The following is a 17,148-nucleotide window of genomic DNA, read 5'->3' as shown; positions in this document are numbered from 1 at the left end:
CAAGATACTGAAATTTGTCATTTTTTTTTATCGACTAACTTTGACTTAAAATTCCAGTGGAATATTGATGCATCCAAGGTGGATAACTTTCTCTTCACTATTATACCCCTTTCATAGTGAGAGCCGAAGTGGAGTTAGTCCGGAGTCCAGGAGGAGTTACTCCACTTTGGAGGGCAATATGAAAATTCTGAGATTAGTTCGATCCGGATTCAAAGTGGAGTACTCAACCCACTTCGAGAAGAGGGTTACAAACGGAGTTACTCCGCACCGGAAATGCGGTATGCGCTTATCGATGTGATCTCGCCACATGTATGGCCCGAACTCGCTTGGAAACCATGGCAACGACTGCGGATACACAGCTGCGGTGCTTGCCAATATGAAAGGGGGTTTAAAGTCGGTCCGCAGTACAAGCGTATAAACTCAATCCGGAGTTATTCTGGAGTAACTCCACTTCGCCTTCAGTAAGAAAACGGTATTACAGTGGTATTTGACTTTAAGTTTGCTTTTATCGTTTAATGGATGTTTATGCCACACAAACTTTCACAACTGAAAGAATGATTGATCGTTTGCTTGCAATTTTGTTTTACTGACATTGCTATTGTTTAATGCCTGTAACCAGCCATGCACTGACTGATCCATTTCTTGCAATTTTCTTTTACTGACATTGCTATTGTTTAAAGCATTTAATCACCCATGCATGACTGTTCACATGAAAATATCATGTCATACTGAGAGAGGAATATTGTCTGGTCATGTTGACATACAATAAATTGCCTTTAATCAAATATGGAATATTTTAACTTTTATAAGTGTCCAAGAACTTTTTTGCTGATTGTGTGTGTATATATGTATATATATATATATATATATATATATATATATATATATATATACAAAAAATAAGGTTGAGAAAGAACAGTTAGTAATTCAAAAAGATAAGCTAAAATTTCACTTCTTTATTTCTTTAACAAAGTGAGAACCTAAATGAATTCTTAATGAGTTTTCCTAACTATTTACTCACTGTAATATTACAATCTGTGTTCCATGATATAATTTGATTTTATCGTCATCTGATTGACTCTATACACAGGTACATTGGCATCTATTTACATCCTCATTAATATCCAGAAGTCACATGACCAGAGGTTTTAGAGGTGTAAGATTCTATTCACAAAATTCATTATTTTTTAACCTAAACCAAGTTTTTAAAAATTAATCTAACAAAACACAACGACCAAAAATTACTTTTGTAGATCACACTCTAATATGAATTTTCAGATCTAAAGGTCCAAAAATATTAAAGAAATTTAAGCTACTTTTTTCACACTTTCTAACTATAGACAGGTCAATATATGACCAAAAATAGCGTAACCTGGAACAAATTGCAACAAATGATTTTTCAACGGTATTTTGTTTACCTCAGGAGTAACATACTAAAAATCTATCAAAATCTGCATCCGGGAAAGTTATTTTCAAGATGGCGTCCAAGATGGCCACCATTCACTGAAAATGGATACAGCTGAAACATCCACCCAAGAATCCATGGTCTGGGGGTAAAAAAATTGATTAGGCTAGAAGGAATTATAAGCCCCGCAGTGTACCAGGCAAATCCAAGATGGCGCCCAAAATGGCTGCCGTAGGCTGAAAATCTACAAATCATCTAAATTTGTTTTTTATTCAATGGTTTTAAGGTTGAAATAGTACATTGAAGCAAATTACAAGGACAGCCAGTGGTCTGGTGTGTCCAAAAATCCAAGATGGCTTCCAAAAATGGAGCTTAACATGGCTGTTGATAATTAAAACGGACAGTTCATTTCATATCTGCCTGGGACATAATGATTTTGGTGTCTAGACCATGATTTCAATGGTCAAATAAGACATTGGGACAAGTTACAAGGACAGTCATTGGTACAGTATGTTCAAAAATCCAAGTTGGCTTCCAAAAATGGAGTCTAAAATTGCTGTTGCTACTTACAAAACCCGACATAGTTTGCTCGATGTCCAGAAATATGATTTTTGTGTCTATATCATGGTTAAATGGGTCAAATAATACATTCGGACAAGTTACAAGGAAATTCAGTGGTCTGGTATGTACAAAAATCCCCAATGGATTCCCAAAATTGAGTCTGAAATGGCTGCTAATACGTAAAGCTCATTTCATTTTGGCCTGGGATATGTGATTTTGATGTCTAAACCACTGGTTTCAAGGGTCAAATAATATATTAGGATAAGTTACAAGGACAGTCAATGGTCTGGTATGTCCAAAAATCAAAGATGGCGTCCAAAAAGTTGATCTTAAAAATAGACTGCTGATACTTAAAGCGGACATAGCTCATTTGTTATCGGCCCTTGAGATGTGATTTTGGTGTCTAAACCACTAGTTTCAAGGATCAATCAATTCATTTGGGCAAGTTAAAAGGACAGTCGGTGGCCTGGTCGGTCGAAAAAAATCTAAGTTGGCTTCCAAAAATTAATTCTAAAATTACTGCTGCTACTTAAAGCGGACATAGCTTATATCATATCGGCCTGGAAGATGCGATTTTGCCAAAATAGCATCTTCCAGGCCGATACGATATAAGCTATGTCCGCTTTAAGTAGCAGCAGTAATTTTAGAATCAATTTTTGGTATGACCAAAAATCCAATATGGCTTCCAAAGCTTGATTCTAAAATGGCTGTTGATACTTAAAAGTGACATAGCTTATTTATTATTATTTTTTTAAATCCACCTGTGAGATATTATTTCGTTGTCTAAACTATGGTTTCAGGGGTCAAATTATATATAAGGACAAGTTACAATGGCAGCCAGTGGTCTAGTATGTCCAAATTTACAAGATGGCTTCCAAAAATGGAGTAAAAAATGTCTGATGTTACTTATAAAAGGACATAGTTTGTTTAATATCTGTCTGGAGAATGTGAGTTTGGTGTTAAAACCATGGTTTAAAAGGGTCAAGTAATACACGAGGGTAAATTACAAGACCAGTCAATAGTCTTATATGTTAAAAAATCCAAGATTACTTCAGAAAAAATGGGGTGTAAATTGACTGTTGCTACTTAAAAGTATGCATAGTTTATTATAAATGCACATTGGAGGTATGATTTTGCTCTCTATACTAGAGTTTACAGGGTCAAGTAATACATTGGGTTTAGTTGAAAGGACAGTCAGGTGTTGGGTATGTCCAAAAATTGAAGACGGCTTTAAAAATGGGGGTCTTAAATGACCGCTGTTACTTAATGGTGGATGTAGAACATTATAAATACACCTTGGGGATATTAGTTTGGTGTCTACACTAGAGTTTAAAGGATCAAACAATACTTTGGGACTGGTTACCATATGCAGCTATCCATATTGCCTTGAAATCCTTCTAAAGTGACTGCTGTTACATACAATATCTGTTAGAAATAATGTTGGTGCCTACACTTGCATGGGGACAAGTTATCATATTGTTTCGTGAGTTAGCAACAGCACCCATTTTGATGAAATTTTAGAATCCATCATGGATTCTTTGACAAAATGGAATACTAACCATCCTTGTTCCCTATCCGAATCTATTATTTAACCCTTCATACCACAATTTGGACACCAACATTATTTCTTACAGATGAATATTGAACACTTGAATGATATGAGTCGTTTTAGATGCCTTTTTTAAACACCCTTTTTGTGTTTTAGGCAAACTGGACAACTGCATATCAATGTAACCAGTCCAAACGAATTATTTTCACCATGAAACCATAGTGTGGACACCGAAATCATATCTCCTTGGTGGATTTTAATTGAACTATGTCCATTTTTATAGTAACAGCAGTCATTTTAGACTCCGATTTTTGAAAGCTTTCTTAGATTTTTGACATGCTAGACCACCGAATGACCTTGTAACTATTTTTCTGCCTTTTGAAGCCATGTTATAGGCAACAAAATCATATACCCTTGACGAATATAACATGAACTATATCCATTTGTAAATACCATCGCGGCTAATTTATACTATTTTTTAAGCCACCGTGGACTTTTGGACATACATGACCACCAATCATCCTTGTAACTTATCCCAATTTATTATTTGACCCATTTAACCAGGGTATAGGCACAAAAAAATTATCTTCCCGGATATTGAACAAACTATGTTGTTTTTTTTTTTTAAGTAGCAATAGCATTTTTTACTCCATTTCTGGAAGCCATCTTCGATTTTTTAACATACCGGACCACTGACTGTCCTTGTAATTTGTCCCAATGTATTATTTGACCATTGCAACCATGGTCTAGAAACAGGCCTGATATTCTCCCGATATTTATCGGGTTCCAGATATTTTTCACCAACATAAGTGGTCTCTGAGATCGATGTAAATCCGGTATAAAATTAAGGGCGGTTCTGGGCCAGAGGTGTCTATTTTCAATGCCTTATTAGCAAAAATTGCTAGAAAATGAAGGGGACATTGCGCCCAAATTCACACAAAGTTATAAGTTCTGGCAACTCGCTGTCGTTACTTTTTAAGAATATTGCCGTCATGCATTCGAAAACTTGATTCTTCGACGGCTATTTGAAGTTTATCGCACACAGACGGTATTGATCATGGGCGCTGTCATTTTTTACCCACCAGACCGTTGGCGCGTTGCAGTGGAGGAAACAGCGTGCACTCGGTGCGCGCGCGATGGCTGTATTCAATTCATGCATGCAGGCGCTAGGATAACCCAGGGAACTCCAGCCCACGAAGCGGGCGGGAGCTCCTTAGGTTAGCGCTGGGCGTGATTACGGTGATTTGTCAATACAGGCGTTCTTTCGTGCAAGCGAAAAAACAAGAGAAGTTTGTGAAAAATGATGGCTTTTCAACGGAATTTCTTAATCGAGGTGAAGAGGCGAGGGTGATAGGGATCGACGCTTCTGTTCGTGAGAAATTGACTTGGAAGTGTGTAGAAAAATCAGGGGATGGGAGGGTGGCAAGTGAGTGCATACGGAAAATTGAGGAACCCGGCGCCGGTAGCGCGTTTCCGTTTTACACCCTGGCGAAGGCATTTTCCGGAAAAGTAGCTAAAAAGCGACTAGTGAAGAGTCTACGTCTACGTTTGTTCACATTATCAGCTGGGCGCGCGATCCAAAGTCCGCACCGAAGTTATCCGCAGAACATACCGTACTGTCTTGCAAATGCAGCTGCATGAGCTTATACTTTCCAGGTTTGATCATTTGCCTTGCCGACTTGCTGATGTCTGTCTTTCTATCTGTCTATATATCTATCTCTCAAATTCTATCTCTATCTATCTATGTAACTGCAGTATCTATCTATCTAATAATCTTCTCTCTCTCATTCTTTATCTAACATCTATCTATCTCAAATCTCTCTATCCATCCATCTGTCTGTCTTTCTCTATTTCTCTCTCTCTACCTACCTATGTAACAGTATCTATCTGTTAATTTGTCGCTCTTCTCTCTCATTCTTCATCTATCTGACATATATCTATCTTTCAAATTATCTATCTCTCTATCCATCTGTCTGTCTTTCTCTTATTCTCTCTATCTATTTATCTATCTATTTTTCAACTTATCTATCTGTTAATTTGTTAATATTCTTTGTCTCTCTCCCTCTTTATCTATCTAACATCTATCTATCTCTATCTATCTATCTATCTATCTGTCTGTCTTTCTCTACTTCTCTCTATCTATATATCTATCTATCTATGTATCTATCTATCTATCTGTTAATTTGTCTATCTTCTCTTTCTCTCTCATTCTTTATCTTTCTATCTATCTAACATCTGTCTCTCAAATTCTCTCTCCCTCTCTAGCATTTTCTCTCTCTCTCTTTGTCCGTCCATATTTCTATCTACAACATCTCTCTCTTTCTATCTATCTATCCACCTGGCTCTCTCTCTATTTCTATCTATCTATCTGTCTATCTTGTCTCTATTTATCAGTCTTCTATCTATCTTTCGGCAGCTTCTAAGTGTATCAATCCATCAAACTTCAATTTGTCTTTCCATTATAAGTATCTGTTTATTTTGATTTTGTCTGTCATTCTATTCATTTAGTTAATAATTTATTTTTATAAAAAAAACTATCATAAACAACGCGACTGCAAAAGCATGTTCGGATTTCACTCCCGACTGCCGCTCTCTCTGTACATGAAGTGCCGAGGAACTCTGTGCTCTGATCAGTAACTGTGCAAATTGCATGCGGTGGTGGACTCGCCTGTGTCGCACGCTGCATGCAACCAGCGACGTGTGTAGACTCTTCACTAGTCGCTTTTTGGCTACTTTTCCGGAAAATGCCTTCGCCAGGGTGTAAAACGGAAACGCGCAACCCGGTAAAGCTTACTGTTCGTGGTGTAATAACGAAGTCAAGTACGCGAATGGCGGCTGGAGCATGATCAAGCAGTACATGGCCAGCCAATGCCACCAATGAAAGTATATTTCCTAGTGAATTAAAGCACTTTGTGCCTCAGAAACAATTCTTTCCCTATTATACAGCAAATTCCAGGTACTTCATGGTGTTGAGGAGATGCCTTCTAGATCATCTGAAAACCCCCAAATCCATGAGCTTTGGGGGACTTCGCCCCCCTCGGCCCCTCCAGGGTGTTACCCCTGGATCCTCGGCCATTAGGTGCGAGACTCCGGTCACTTCGCTCCCTACGTTCACAAAAAACAGATATTTTTTAAAGGGCCGCTCTCAGGCCTGTCTAGGAACCAAAATCATATCTCTCAGGTGGATGTGATATGAGCTATGTCCATCATTCCATTAACAGCCATCTTAAACAGCCATTTTTAAACTCAATTTTTGGAAGGCATCTGGGATTTTTTGACACACCAGACCACTGGCTGTCCTTGTAACTTATCCCGATGTACTACTTCACCATTAAAACAATCGAATGGAAACCAAATTAAAGCCACTTAAGTAATATATGAATTGTGGATTTTTAGCCTAAGGCAGCCATTTTGGGTGCCATCTTGGATTTTCCTGGCACTCTGGAGTGCTAATATTCACTCTAACTTGTATACATAAATTTGTTTACCAATTGGACCATGGAATATGAATCCAAATAGGGTTCTAGGGTAGATAATGAACTCGGGATTTGTATCAATTTTTGTCTCATCTGCATAGCAGAGTGAGACTAGGCGCCGCTTTTCCGACGGCGCCGGCGTCAACATCAAATCTTAACCTAAGGTTAAGTTTTTGAAATGACAGCATAACTTCGAAAGTATATGGACCTAGTTCATAAAACTTGGCCATAAGGTTAATCAAGTATAATTTACTGAACATCCTGTATGAGTTTCATGTCACATGACCAAGGTCAAAGGTCATTTAGGGTCAATGAATTTAGACCATGTTGGGGGAATCAACATCAAAATCTTAACCTAAAGTTAATATTTTGAAATGTCCTCATAACTTAGAAAATATATGGACCTAGTTAATGTTTTGGACATATGGTTAATCAAGTATCACTGAACATCCTGCACGAGTTTCACGTCACATGACCAAGGTCAAAGGTCATCTAGGGTCAATGAACTTTGGCCGCATTGGGGGTATCTGTTGAAATACCAAGTTTATGGACCTGATTCATGAAACTTAGCCATAATAGTAATGAAGTATCACTGAACATCCTGTGCAAGTTTCAGGTCACGTGATTAAGGTCAAATGTCATTTAGGGTCAATGAATTTAGACCATGTTGGGGGAATCAACATCAAAATCTTAACCTAAAGTTAATTTTTTGAAATGTCCTCATAACTTAGAAAATATATGGACCTAGTTAATGTTTTGGACATATGGTTAATCAAGTATCACTGAACATCCTGCACGAGTTTCACGTCACATGACCAAGGTCAAAGGTCATCTAGGGTCAATTAACTTTGGCCGCATTGGGGTATCTGTTGAAATGCCAAGTTTATGGATCTGATTCATGAAACTTAGCCATAATAGTAATGAAGTATCACTGAACATCCTGGGTAAGTTTCAGGTCACGTGATTAAGGTCAAATGTCATTTAGGGTCAATGAACTTTGGCCAAATTGGGGGTATTTGTTTAATTACCATCATAACTTTGAAAGTATATTGGTCTAGTTCATTAAACTTGGACATAAGAGTAATCAAGTATCACTGAACATCCTGTGCACATGTCAGGTCACATGACCAAGGTCAAAGGTCAATGAACTTTGGCCATATTGGAGGGATCAACATCGAAACCTTAACCTGAGGTTAAGTTTTTGAAATGTCATCATAACTTAGAAAATATATGGACCTAGTTCATGAAACTTGGACATAAGGTTAATCAAGTATCACTGAACATCCTGCACGAGTTTCACGTCACATGACCAAGGTCAAAGGTCATTAGGGTCAATAAACTTTGGCCGAATTGGGGATATATGTTGAATTACCATCATAACTTTGATAGTTTTTGGATCTGATTCATGAAACTTGGACATAAGAGTAATCAAGTATCACTGGACATCCTGTGTGAGTTTCAGGTCACATAATCAAGGTCAAAGTTCAGGTAAGGTCAATGAACTTTGGCGATGTTGGGGGTATTTGTTTAATTACCATCATATCTCTGTAAGTGTATTGGTCTAGTTCATAAAACAGGGACATAACAGTAACCAAGTATCACTGAACATGTTGTGCGAGTTATAGTAGTTTTCAAAGTCAGCACTGCTGCTATATTGAATCGCATGATGCAGGTGAGACCGCCAGAGGCATTCCACTTGTTAGTGAATGGCAGCCATCTTGGACGCCATCTTGAAAATAACCACTTATGGGGATTTTGGTAGATTTTTAGTATGTTATTTATGAGGTTAAATACTGCCAGAAACAGTTGGAAAATCATTTGTTGCAATTTGTTCCGGGTCAAACCATATATTGACCTGTCTACTATTCTTTACAGGGACGTATTTATGTACAAAAGACACTTCAGCTTGTGGGCTTTCAGGAGCATATTTTCACTACCATTCATTCTCTGAAATGCTGTGGAAGTGTTTGGGGTACATCTTCCAATCGCGAATTCAACAACCCTGTGACAGCTTATACAGTACTTCATTTTGGCGGGAAGGCCATGGACGATATCTTGTAGCAATGCATGTTGGTGAACACCAGGGTTTGTTTCATCTAGATATGTGGTTATTTGCTTGTCTGGCTATTGGTTTAATAAATTCTGTGGACTGCGGACTATGAAGACAAAATCAAAGAAAGGAATGGACAAATTCTGAGCTCTTATCGGCTGTCAGAAGTTAATGGTGTGCCAGTCACTTTTATTTGTAAATCATTAAAAGTAATGCAACCATGCATATAAAGTATTAATGTTGGTAAAGAGTCATGGTTTATGAGTTACGCGAATGTCACTTCAAGCATGCTCAGATGAGTAAAGTTTCTTGCAAGACTGAGAGCTTTTAATACAAGACCTAACAAAATAAATTCTCTTAACTTGGAGAAAATGAATATATTGGTTGAGAGTTGTTATTGGTATTCACACTTTACTTTTCCTCTTTTATTTTTTTCTCAACAGCGCAAGCACTGGTGGGTAAGGGTAAATACCAGCATGCTATTAGATATCATGCAAAGGGTAGAGCCAGTATGTTAGACTTGGTCTACTGTCATCTCTTCATCAAACTCAAGGAAGGAGCACCACCTGACAAGCCAAACTTTACTGGATATGATAAAGCCCAGCATTACATTGAATGTAAGAGGAACAGAACTATCATTTCAGGGCTGTGAATTCTTATAACCAAATCCAGTTACACCAAATAATGCTATAAAAATAATTACTGAATTGATGACTACACAGTCTAAAATAAAGGGAATCTTAAGAATCTGAATATTGGCATATATTACATGTACATGTGCCTGTTCTTGAAACTTTAGGTAGAACTTCTACAAGTGAAATACAATGTCACATGTTACGATTAATCCAAGTATTACATGGAAATAAAAGGTAACAATTGTACTTTTAAAGGGACTGTCATTGTATGATCATAAAGAATGGTTTCTAGTCTTTTTTTTCTTCAGCTTACAGAGATTTCCTCTGCACAGAAATATTTATTACAGGAGAGCCAATGAGTCTGAAAGGAATTTATTACACACTGAGTGGTACAGTACCGATCTTATGTGAACCATACATGCTGATACAATTTTGACTAATGTAATTTGACCAATACTCCCCCTAAGAAAGTTGTATTCAAGTTTGTCATGTACTTCCCCAAGAAAGATGTATGTAATTTGACCACTACTTCCCCTGAGAAAGATTCAATTTGACTACTCCCCCAAGAAATTTGTTCATTACTCCTCCCACAAGAAATATAAACTCCTCAAAAAATGTTTGGAAATCTGATTTTGATTGATAATTCTTCCTCTGTTTCAGTGAATATTAATGTCTAATTGATATCAATGAATGGATAATTTAATTCTGTTTAAAATGATACCCTACATGATATGATTATGGTTGACATGGAGGTGCAGTGCCTTGAAATTTGGGGTAAAGTCAAAATTCTAAAGTTGCAAAATAACACAATATTGAAAGTCACTGTCTTTTTTTCTTTCTGTGGTGATGAGCAAGTTTCTCAGCGTTTTCTTTTGTTTTTTCATGCATCAACATTAACATAATCAAATGCACCTCAGCACAAGCAAACACGTAAAAAACAAACATGCATGGGTATTTCAAACCATGTTATCTCACAGAACCATCATAAACCACAACAAAACATATAAAATGAAGTAGGGGCTTCATTTTAATGGATTTTCATCTTTAGAACAAAAGAATCTTAATCTGTATTGACCCTTCATGACCATTTCTGCTCGTTTTGCATCTTTTCAATTCAGACGTCATCCAATACTTTTGAATCCTGCTCTTTTGGTGATGTCATGATCATAACAAGCATGGTATCATTTAAAGAGAAATGATCTTTTGAATGACATCACATATGCATTGTGTAAAATAAAATTGGGAGTTGGGAGGTATTAATGGCCAAACTCAGATTTCCAAACTTGTTATGAGGGGTTTATATGTAATCCGAGAAATTCCCCCCATTATGCTCTCGAAGAAAGATGTACATAATTTCACCATTTGAACCTAATTGATATTTATATGATCGCCCCACGGGATGTATTATGGTATCACGCTTGGTGTCGGTACATTAACTTTTCTTTGTAAACGCAATAACTTCAGTTTAACTGAACCTAGGCTCGTATAATTTGGTACGTATGACACTAGCATAGACCCCAGGAAACCTAATGATTTTGAGGTCCAAAGGTCAAGGTCACAGTAACATCTTTTCATCTTACCCTCCTGAAGTCCTTGTAATCGTAATAACTTCAGTTTAACTTTACATATAGGCTCATATAATTTTGAGTGTATGATACCAGCATGGATCACAGGAAACCTTTTGATTTCAAGTCCATAGGTCAAGGTCACAGAGACTTGTTTTCATTTTACCCTTCTGAAGTCCTTTTAAACATGACAACTTCATTTTAACTTAACCTAGGCTCATATAATTTGTTGTATATGATACTACTAGCATAGGTCCCAGGAAGCCTATTGATTTTGAGGTCGAAAGGTCAAAGGTCATGGTCACAGTGACGTTTTCATCTTACCCTCTTGAAGTCCTTGTAAACGTGACAACTTCCGTTTAGCTTAACCTAGGCTCATATAGTTTGATGTGTATGATACTAGCATGGGTCCCAGGAAGCCTCTTGAAATTGGAGTCAAAAGGTCAAGTCAAAACCTTTTTGCTTTGCCAATAACTCTATTTTCCATGTTACAGTCATGCGTATTATCTGCTCGCCCCAGCAAAACTCTTGTTGATGGAGTGTGCCAAGAAAAGTGCTCCCAGTGGCGTAAACATTGAAATTTTAATGAAGGTTAAGTTTTTTTAAATGTCATAACTAAGAAAGCTCATATTAGTTGGTTTCACAAGTTTTAGGTCAGATGATGTCAAAAGTCATTTTAAGTCAGTGGACTCTGACATGTTGTATCAACATGAATACTTAACCGATATGTATTTTGAATTTTCAAGATAATATTGATAGTGTAAGTCCCCATTACTTCAAAAAAGGATTTTTTAAAATGAAATTTTTACAATTATGGTTGGCACCTCTGCAAATAGCTTAAAATTGCATGTTGTAATTCAGGCTCCAAATATTACCCCATTGCCATCGTCTTTGTAAGTTTGATGAACTTTTTAACATGGCTGTCATATTTACAAGTGAAGTGTGTTTGCTACATGTTCAGTTTTGAGCGCTTAGAAACATTAAGCGCCTAATAAATCAATTATTATTAATCCAAGGCTTAACTCACGAATTTGATTTACTTTAAACCACAGGTTTACAAGTTTTTAATGGTTGCATGTCCTTTGCTCTGGCGAAAATCGCTCCAAAAAGTATTTTCTCTGAAAATCAATATTTTAAGCCAAAAATAAAAAGCTAACCTCCAAAACCAAATATACCCTATTCATTATATTAACATTGTTCTTAACCAAAACACTTCAAATCCTAACTCTAATCCTTTGCCCTCTTGAGATATTAAGACTGGAGCAAAATGTAGAATTGATTATAACAATTGATTCAATGTTTAAGAATGGCCCTCAAGTGAATACTTTGACATTGTTATAAGAAAGTTTATGCAGTCATTTAATACTAGTTAAATAAAATATTGAGAAATTACTCTTTCCTTGGAATTGCCTTGTGTTTTGTTTTCCAATCTACAAAAATTTTACCAAAGACCCTGACCTTACACAAACGTGAAATTGACAAGTCACATATCAATTGAAAGCTTATAAACTTCAAAACGAAGCAACGCAAGTTTTATGCATTTTTTAGATAATTATTATTCATTGATTTCTGCAATACCCAATGAATGGAAACATTTTTGTCAACATCTTCTTGGGAGTACAACAACTCAGAAGATTTGTTGTAATTTAAATAATGTTTTTAAGGTATGCAAGTTTATCCATAGAATTTCTGTTGATAAAATCTTTAATAAAGTCCCCGACTTCGCAAAATGAAGATCCATTTTAAATGAACTGGTTTATAATTGGAATAGATTGTATATGATTGTATATGCTGTCTTTCGACAAAACTCCGCTACTTTTCATCTTTACGATATTGGCTTGTCTGAATCTAATTTATGTACATTTTGTTCTTCCTCTGTTGAAAGCATTTAACATCTGTTTTGGAACTGCCCTGTAACTCAACAATTTATTCAAAACTTCCAAACCTCTTATTTGAACAATGACGTGTATTTGAATAAGAATATATTTTTGTTTGGTTGCCCTGATGCTCAATACTCTACTGTAAACTGTTATATTTTTTACGCTGAATATTTTATTTTTTTCAACAAGTTATAAGGGAGATCGGTTGTGTTTTAGTTCTTTAAGAATGTATTGAAACGCTGTTGTGAAATTGAAAGGGTTCTCATTCAAAAACATCGTAATTTTGTTTTATCAATATACAGTGCGTATCAAAAAAAGTTTACACTTAGAAAAAATCCTGTGAAATTTTACATTTGTAATATCCTGAAGATTTTTCCACATTTTAACATTGGTACAGATCCAACTAAGCAAATGGCGGTATAACTGTCGAAAAATGTTTCCGCTTGAGTGAGTACCAATTACTTTTGAAAAGTTCATGAAAAATGATTTGTACAGAACTTTGCAATAGTTATTTAATACAAATAGACCTTAATCATGAAGAACACATGGTATTTAGCTAATAAAATTGATTTGAAGATATGTTTTACCCTTTTTACCTTGTTTCCTTGCCCAAAACACTTCGAAGATTGCATTGCGCCCCATCTCGATGATATTTGCTATACACTGAGCTGTCATTTACATGAAATTACTTAGGCTTGATTTTCATTTTGTTAATCATTGTCAAGCTTGGAGAAACAAGTATTAAATGAAAAATGAAATGTAAACCCACTTTAACCCTAAAAAGACTGGGGGGGCTGATTCAGCCCCCCCCCCCCTCGACATTTTTTGCAATAAATCCGCCGCGAGAAATTTTTTGACCGCGTTGCTCGCTGACTTTTTACTTTCAAGTCTCGCGCAACTTTTGAGACCAACATTGTGACACCCGGGTACGCGGTTCCAAAATTACGCAACATTTCGTAAGTGCATGCAGACCCCAAATTACTCAAAAACGTGAATTTGTGTACAAATCCAATGCAAATAGTGTTCTTAGCCAAAATTCATAAATGTATCATTATTTTTCCTTTTACTGCTTAAAATCAATTAATTTCATCTTGTTTATGGTCAAAATAAAGTCCCCGACAATTTCCATTGAAAAAACAATAAAAAACAAAGTCGAAAAACAAAGAAATACATAAGAAATTTAGAAAACAATAGAATACATAAGAAAATAAATGCGATTTTGAAATTTTTAAAAAATCAATTTGATCAGATGTCTATCTAGAGTATGTGAAACAAAAATTAGCATTTCAGGGGCATTATTTTATTAATTAGAGCAAACTTATGATTTTACGCATAAATTAGCATAATTAATGAGACATGAGATATTTTGCAGAATTTGATGTTATAGTTTTGTAGATAATGCCATTGGTAACGCGTGTGCCAATTTTCGTCGCGATCGTGCGATCGACGGCCGAGATCATAAGGGGGGACTGAATCAGCCCCCCCCCCAGTCTTCTTAGGCGTCAAAATAGCCCAGTCTATTTAGGGTTAAATGATAAAAACTTAGTAAAACGATGCTGGAGATGTCTGATATAAGCTTTTCTTCAGATTTAGTTATGTCCTCAGATCCAGCTGGCACAAAAGGGGTAAAGGTTGTGCTTACTAAGTGTTGAAATTTCAATATTGGGTGGCAAAATTGTTACAAAATGCTTGAATGTATCCATTTTATTTCTATTGACTAAAAGTGCAAGGGAAATGTTTGAGAAATGTTTCGCAGGGTAAGTTTGATTTTGCCCTTTCCCCTTGACACAGCGTGAAAACGAGCAATTCTGCGCAAACTGATTTCTGTGAGTTTTACAAAAATGGACAGTGCTCATTCAAGTGTAACATTCTGTCAAAACTTTTACTTGAATTGGATAGATGATACCCAAACCCGACATAATATGTGAAAAAATTGCCTACATCTTATATATTTTTTAATTCCCAGGGCTATTTCAAAGTGTAAACTTTTTTTGATACGCACTGTTAAATAATACGCATGTACAGTTGTTGTAAACATGTTCGCTTCATGATTTTTCTGTAAATTGAATTGCTTTCCTGTTTGATTTTGAATAAAAATCTTTCTATGAAAGAAAGAAAAGAAAAAGTTTCATGCATTTTCAGATCACGCATTTAATTTTCTTCACTTCCATCACATATAGATTTCTTTCCCTGCAAGCTTGAATAGATAAAATGTGCAGCTTTGGACTATTTTTGGTCATATTTTACTTCAGCCTTATTTGGCGAAGTTTTCCATTTCTCTCTTCATTCAGATTAAGTGTTCTTGACAGAGCAATGAAGGTCCAATAAGAGCCAAAGAAATAAATCAGAAAAAAACCAAAGTGAACAGTTGTGTGTTTCCAAACATTGGAGCACTGCATTTTCGTCTTCTAATTAAATAGTTCGGCAGCCAAGGGGGGTAAGGTTGCATTGGAATGTCCTAGTTTTTTTTTTAACTGATTTTGACTGGTGAGACTTTCTGTTTGAAGAATCTGCATGCTGGAGTTCTGTCAGCATTGAGCAATTCGAGATATATGCGAAAATCCAAAATGGCCGCTGGCAGCCATCTTGGATTTTCTGTTTACTCACTTTTGCATACCAAGAAATTTAAAAACTTGGAATAAAAGGTTTTATGAGGTGGAGAATCCAAATCTGAAGTATTTTGGGGATATAAGGTGCTTTAATGTCGAAATTTACCAATAGCGGCCATTTATAACATGCATTATATTGTTTATTTCCTGTATTTTCAAAACATAGACTATACTGGTTTTAGGGAATGGATGGTCCAAATTTGAGGTTTATTTGGGGATATCACCATGCTTCGATGTCGAAATATACATATAACGGCCATTTTCCAAGATGGCCGGCATATAACATGCATTATATTGTTTATTTCCTGTATAGGGTACCTAGAATTTTCAAAACATGGACTATACTGGTTTTAGGGGATGGAGGGTCCATATCTGAGGTTTATTTTGGGATATATTGAGACTTCTATTGAATGAGGCAGTAATTGAAATATCATGATTAAGTGCAAAAAGTAGGATATCAGAGTTGTTCTCGGTACATGTGTGTGTATGATCAGGCATATTAATCATCTGAATCATTTCCAACTTATACGGATTATTTTATGGTTGTATGGTTTTTAAATCTGTGTGATGATGCAATATAATATAATTACTCCTTAAGATATCTTAGAGTAACCTAAAGTGTATGGGAAGGGGTGGAATGTTTATCCTCTCGTGAAGGAACGGTTTGACCTTGACAAAACAGTCCTTTAATCCTCCTGAAGTGATTTACCACATTGCCAAATTTGCTGTAAAATAGTTTCAAATGCTTGATTGTTTGCGTATCACTGCAGCTATACAGTTAAATATTACATATGCACTGCACTGACAGTTGTTGAAACGGGGTGAACATTGTATAAAAATACTTGAAGCATCTACTGTCTTCATTTGAGAATTAAAAAATATGAAAAATCATGTTTCATTATTCATTTCCTTTTACTGGACCACTGAAAAAATGCAATTGTATAGAGACCATATATTATCTCCTTTACGGGACCACTGAAAACATCTCTCGTAACTCTGATTTGGGCATTTAACCAAGCCATGAGTCCGCTAGCAATGAGCCAATAATAAGCTCAAGTCAGTTCACGTATGGTATCATCATGTCAGCAACAATGACTCCTATCGACTGCAGCCCTGAATTATTTCTTAGGACTTTCAACAGATCCCCCTTTAATACCAATAATGAAAAATGCCCAAACTATATTAGCTAGTCAATTACTTGGTACCATCAGGTGGATGATATATTTTAGCTAGTCTACTAAGTATGTCAATGAAGGTGCTCTCTTTGGCTGATTACTCCATCAGTGAAGGTGATGAAAGGCCTTGCTCATATAATAAAGATGAAACAAAAAGATACACTAACAGTTTTGGGATCACAAGATTAGGAAGAACATCTGTATGAACGTTGTCTAAAATTTTGGACAGAGGCCTTCTCTGGT

General features: G+C 36.1%; 1 protein-coding gene across 2 annotated transcripts in view; it reads left to right on the top strand.

Annotated features, from left to right (window-relative positions):
- The window catches only part of LOC121415378 (39S ribosomal protein L22, mitochondrial-like), a 47,823-nt gene extending 36,697 nt beyond the window's left edge, over positions 1 to 11,126 (top strand). Inside the window, exons 5-6 of one of the 2 annotated variants that reach the window (XM_041608580.1) lie at positions 1,091 to 1,156; positions 9,485 to 9,573. In XM_041608580.1, coding sequence (XP_041464514.1) covers positions 1,091 to 1,152 — 62 coding nt within the window. In that variant the 3' untranslated portion in view covers positions 1,153 to 1,156; positions 9,485 to 9,573. Of the gene's footprint in view, positions 1 to 1,090; positions 1,157 to 9,484 lie in introns of both variants that reach the window. The other variant, XM_041608571.1, reaches the window with a different exon arrangement.
- The last annotated feature ends 6,022 nt before the right edge of the window (positions 11,127 to 17,148 follow it).

This window comes from Lytechinus variegatus, chromosome 1 (genome assembly GCF_018143015.1).
Source record: "Lytechinus variegatus isolate NC3 chromosome 1, Lvar_3.0, whole genome shotgun sequence".
Lineage (NCBI taxonomy): Eukaryota > Metazoa > Echinodermata > Echinoidea > Temnopleuroida > Toxopneustidae > Lytechinus > Lytechinus variegatus.
The sequence above is the reverse complement of the archived record's forward strand: the minus strand, read 5'-3'. Positions and strand labels throughout refer to the sequence as shown.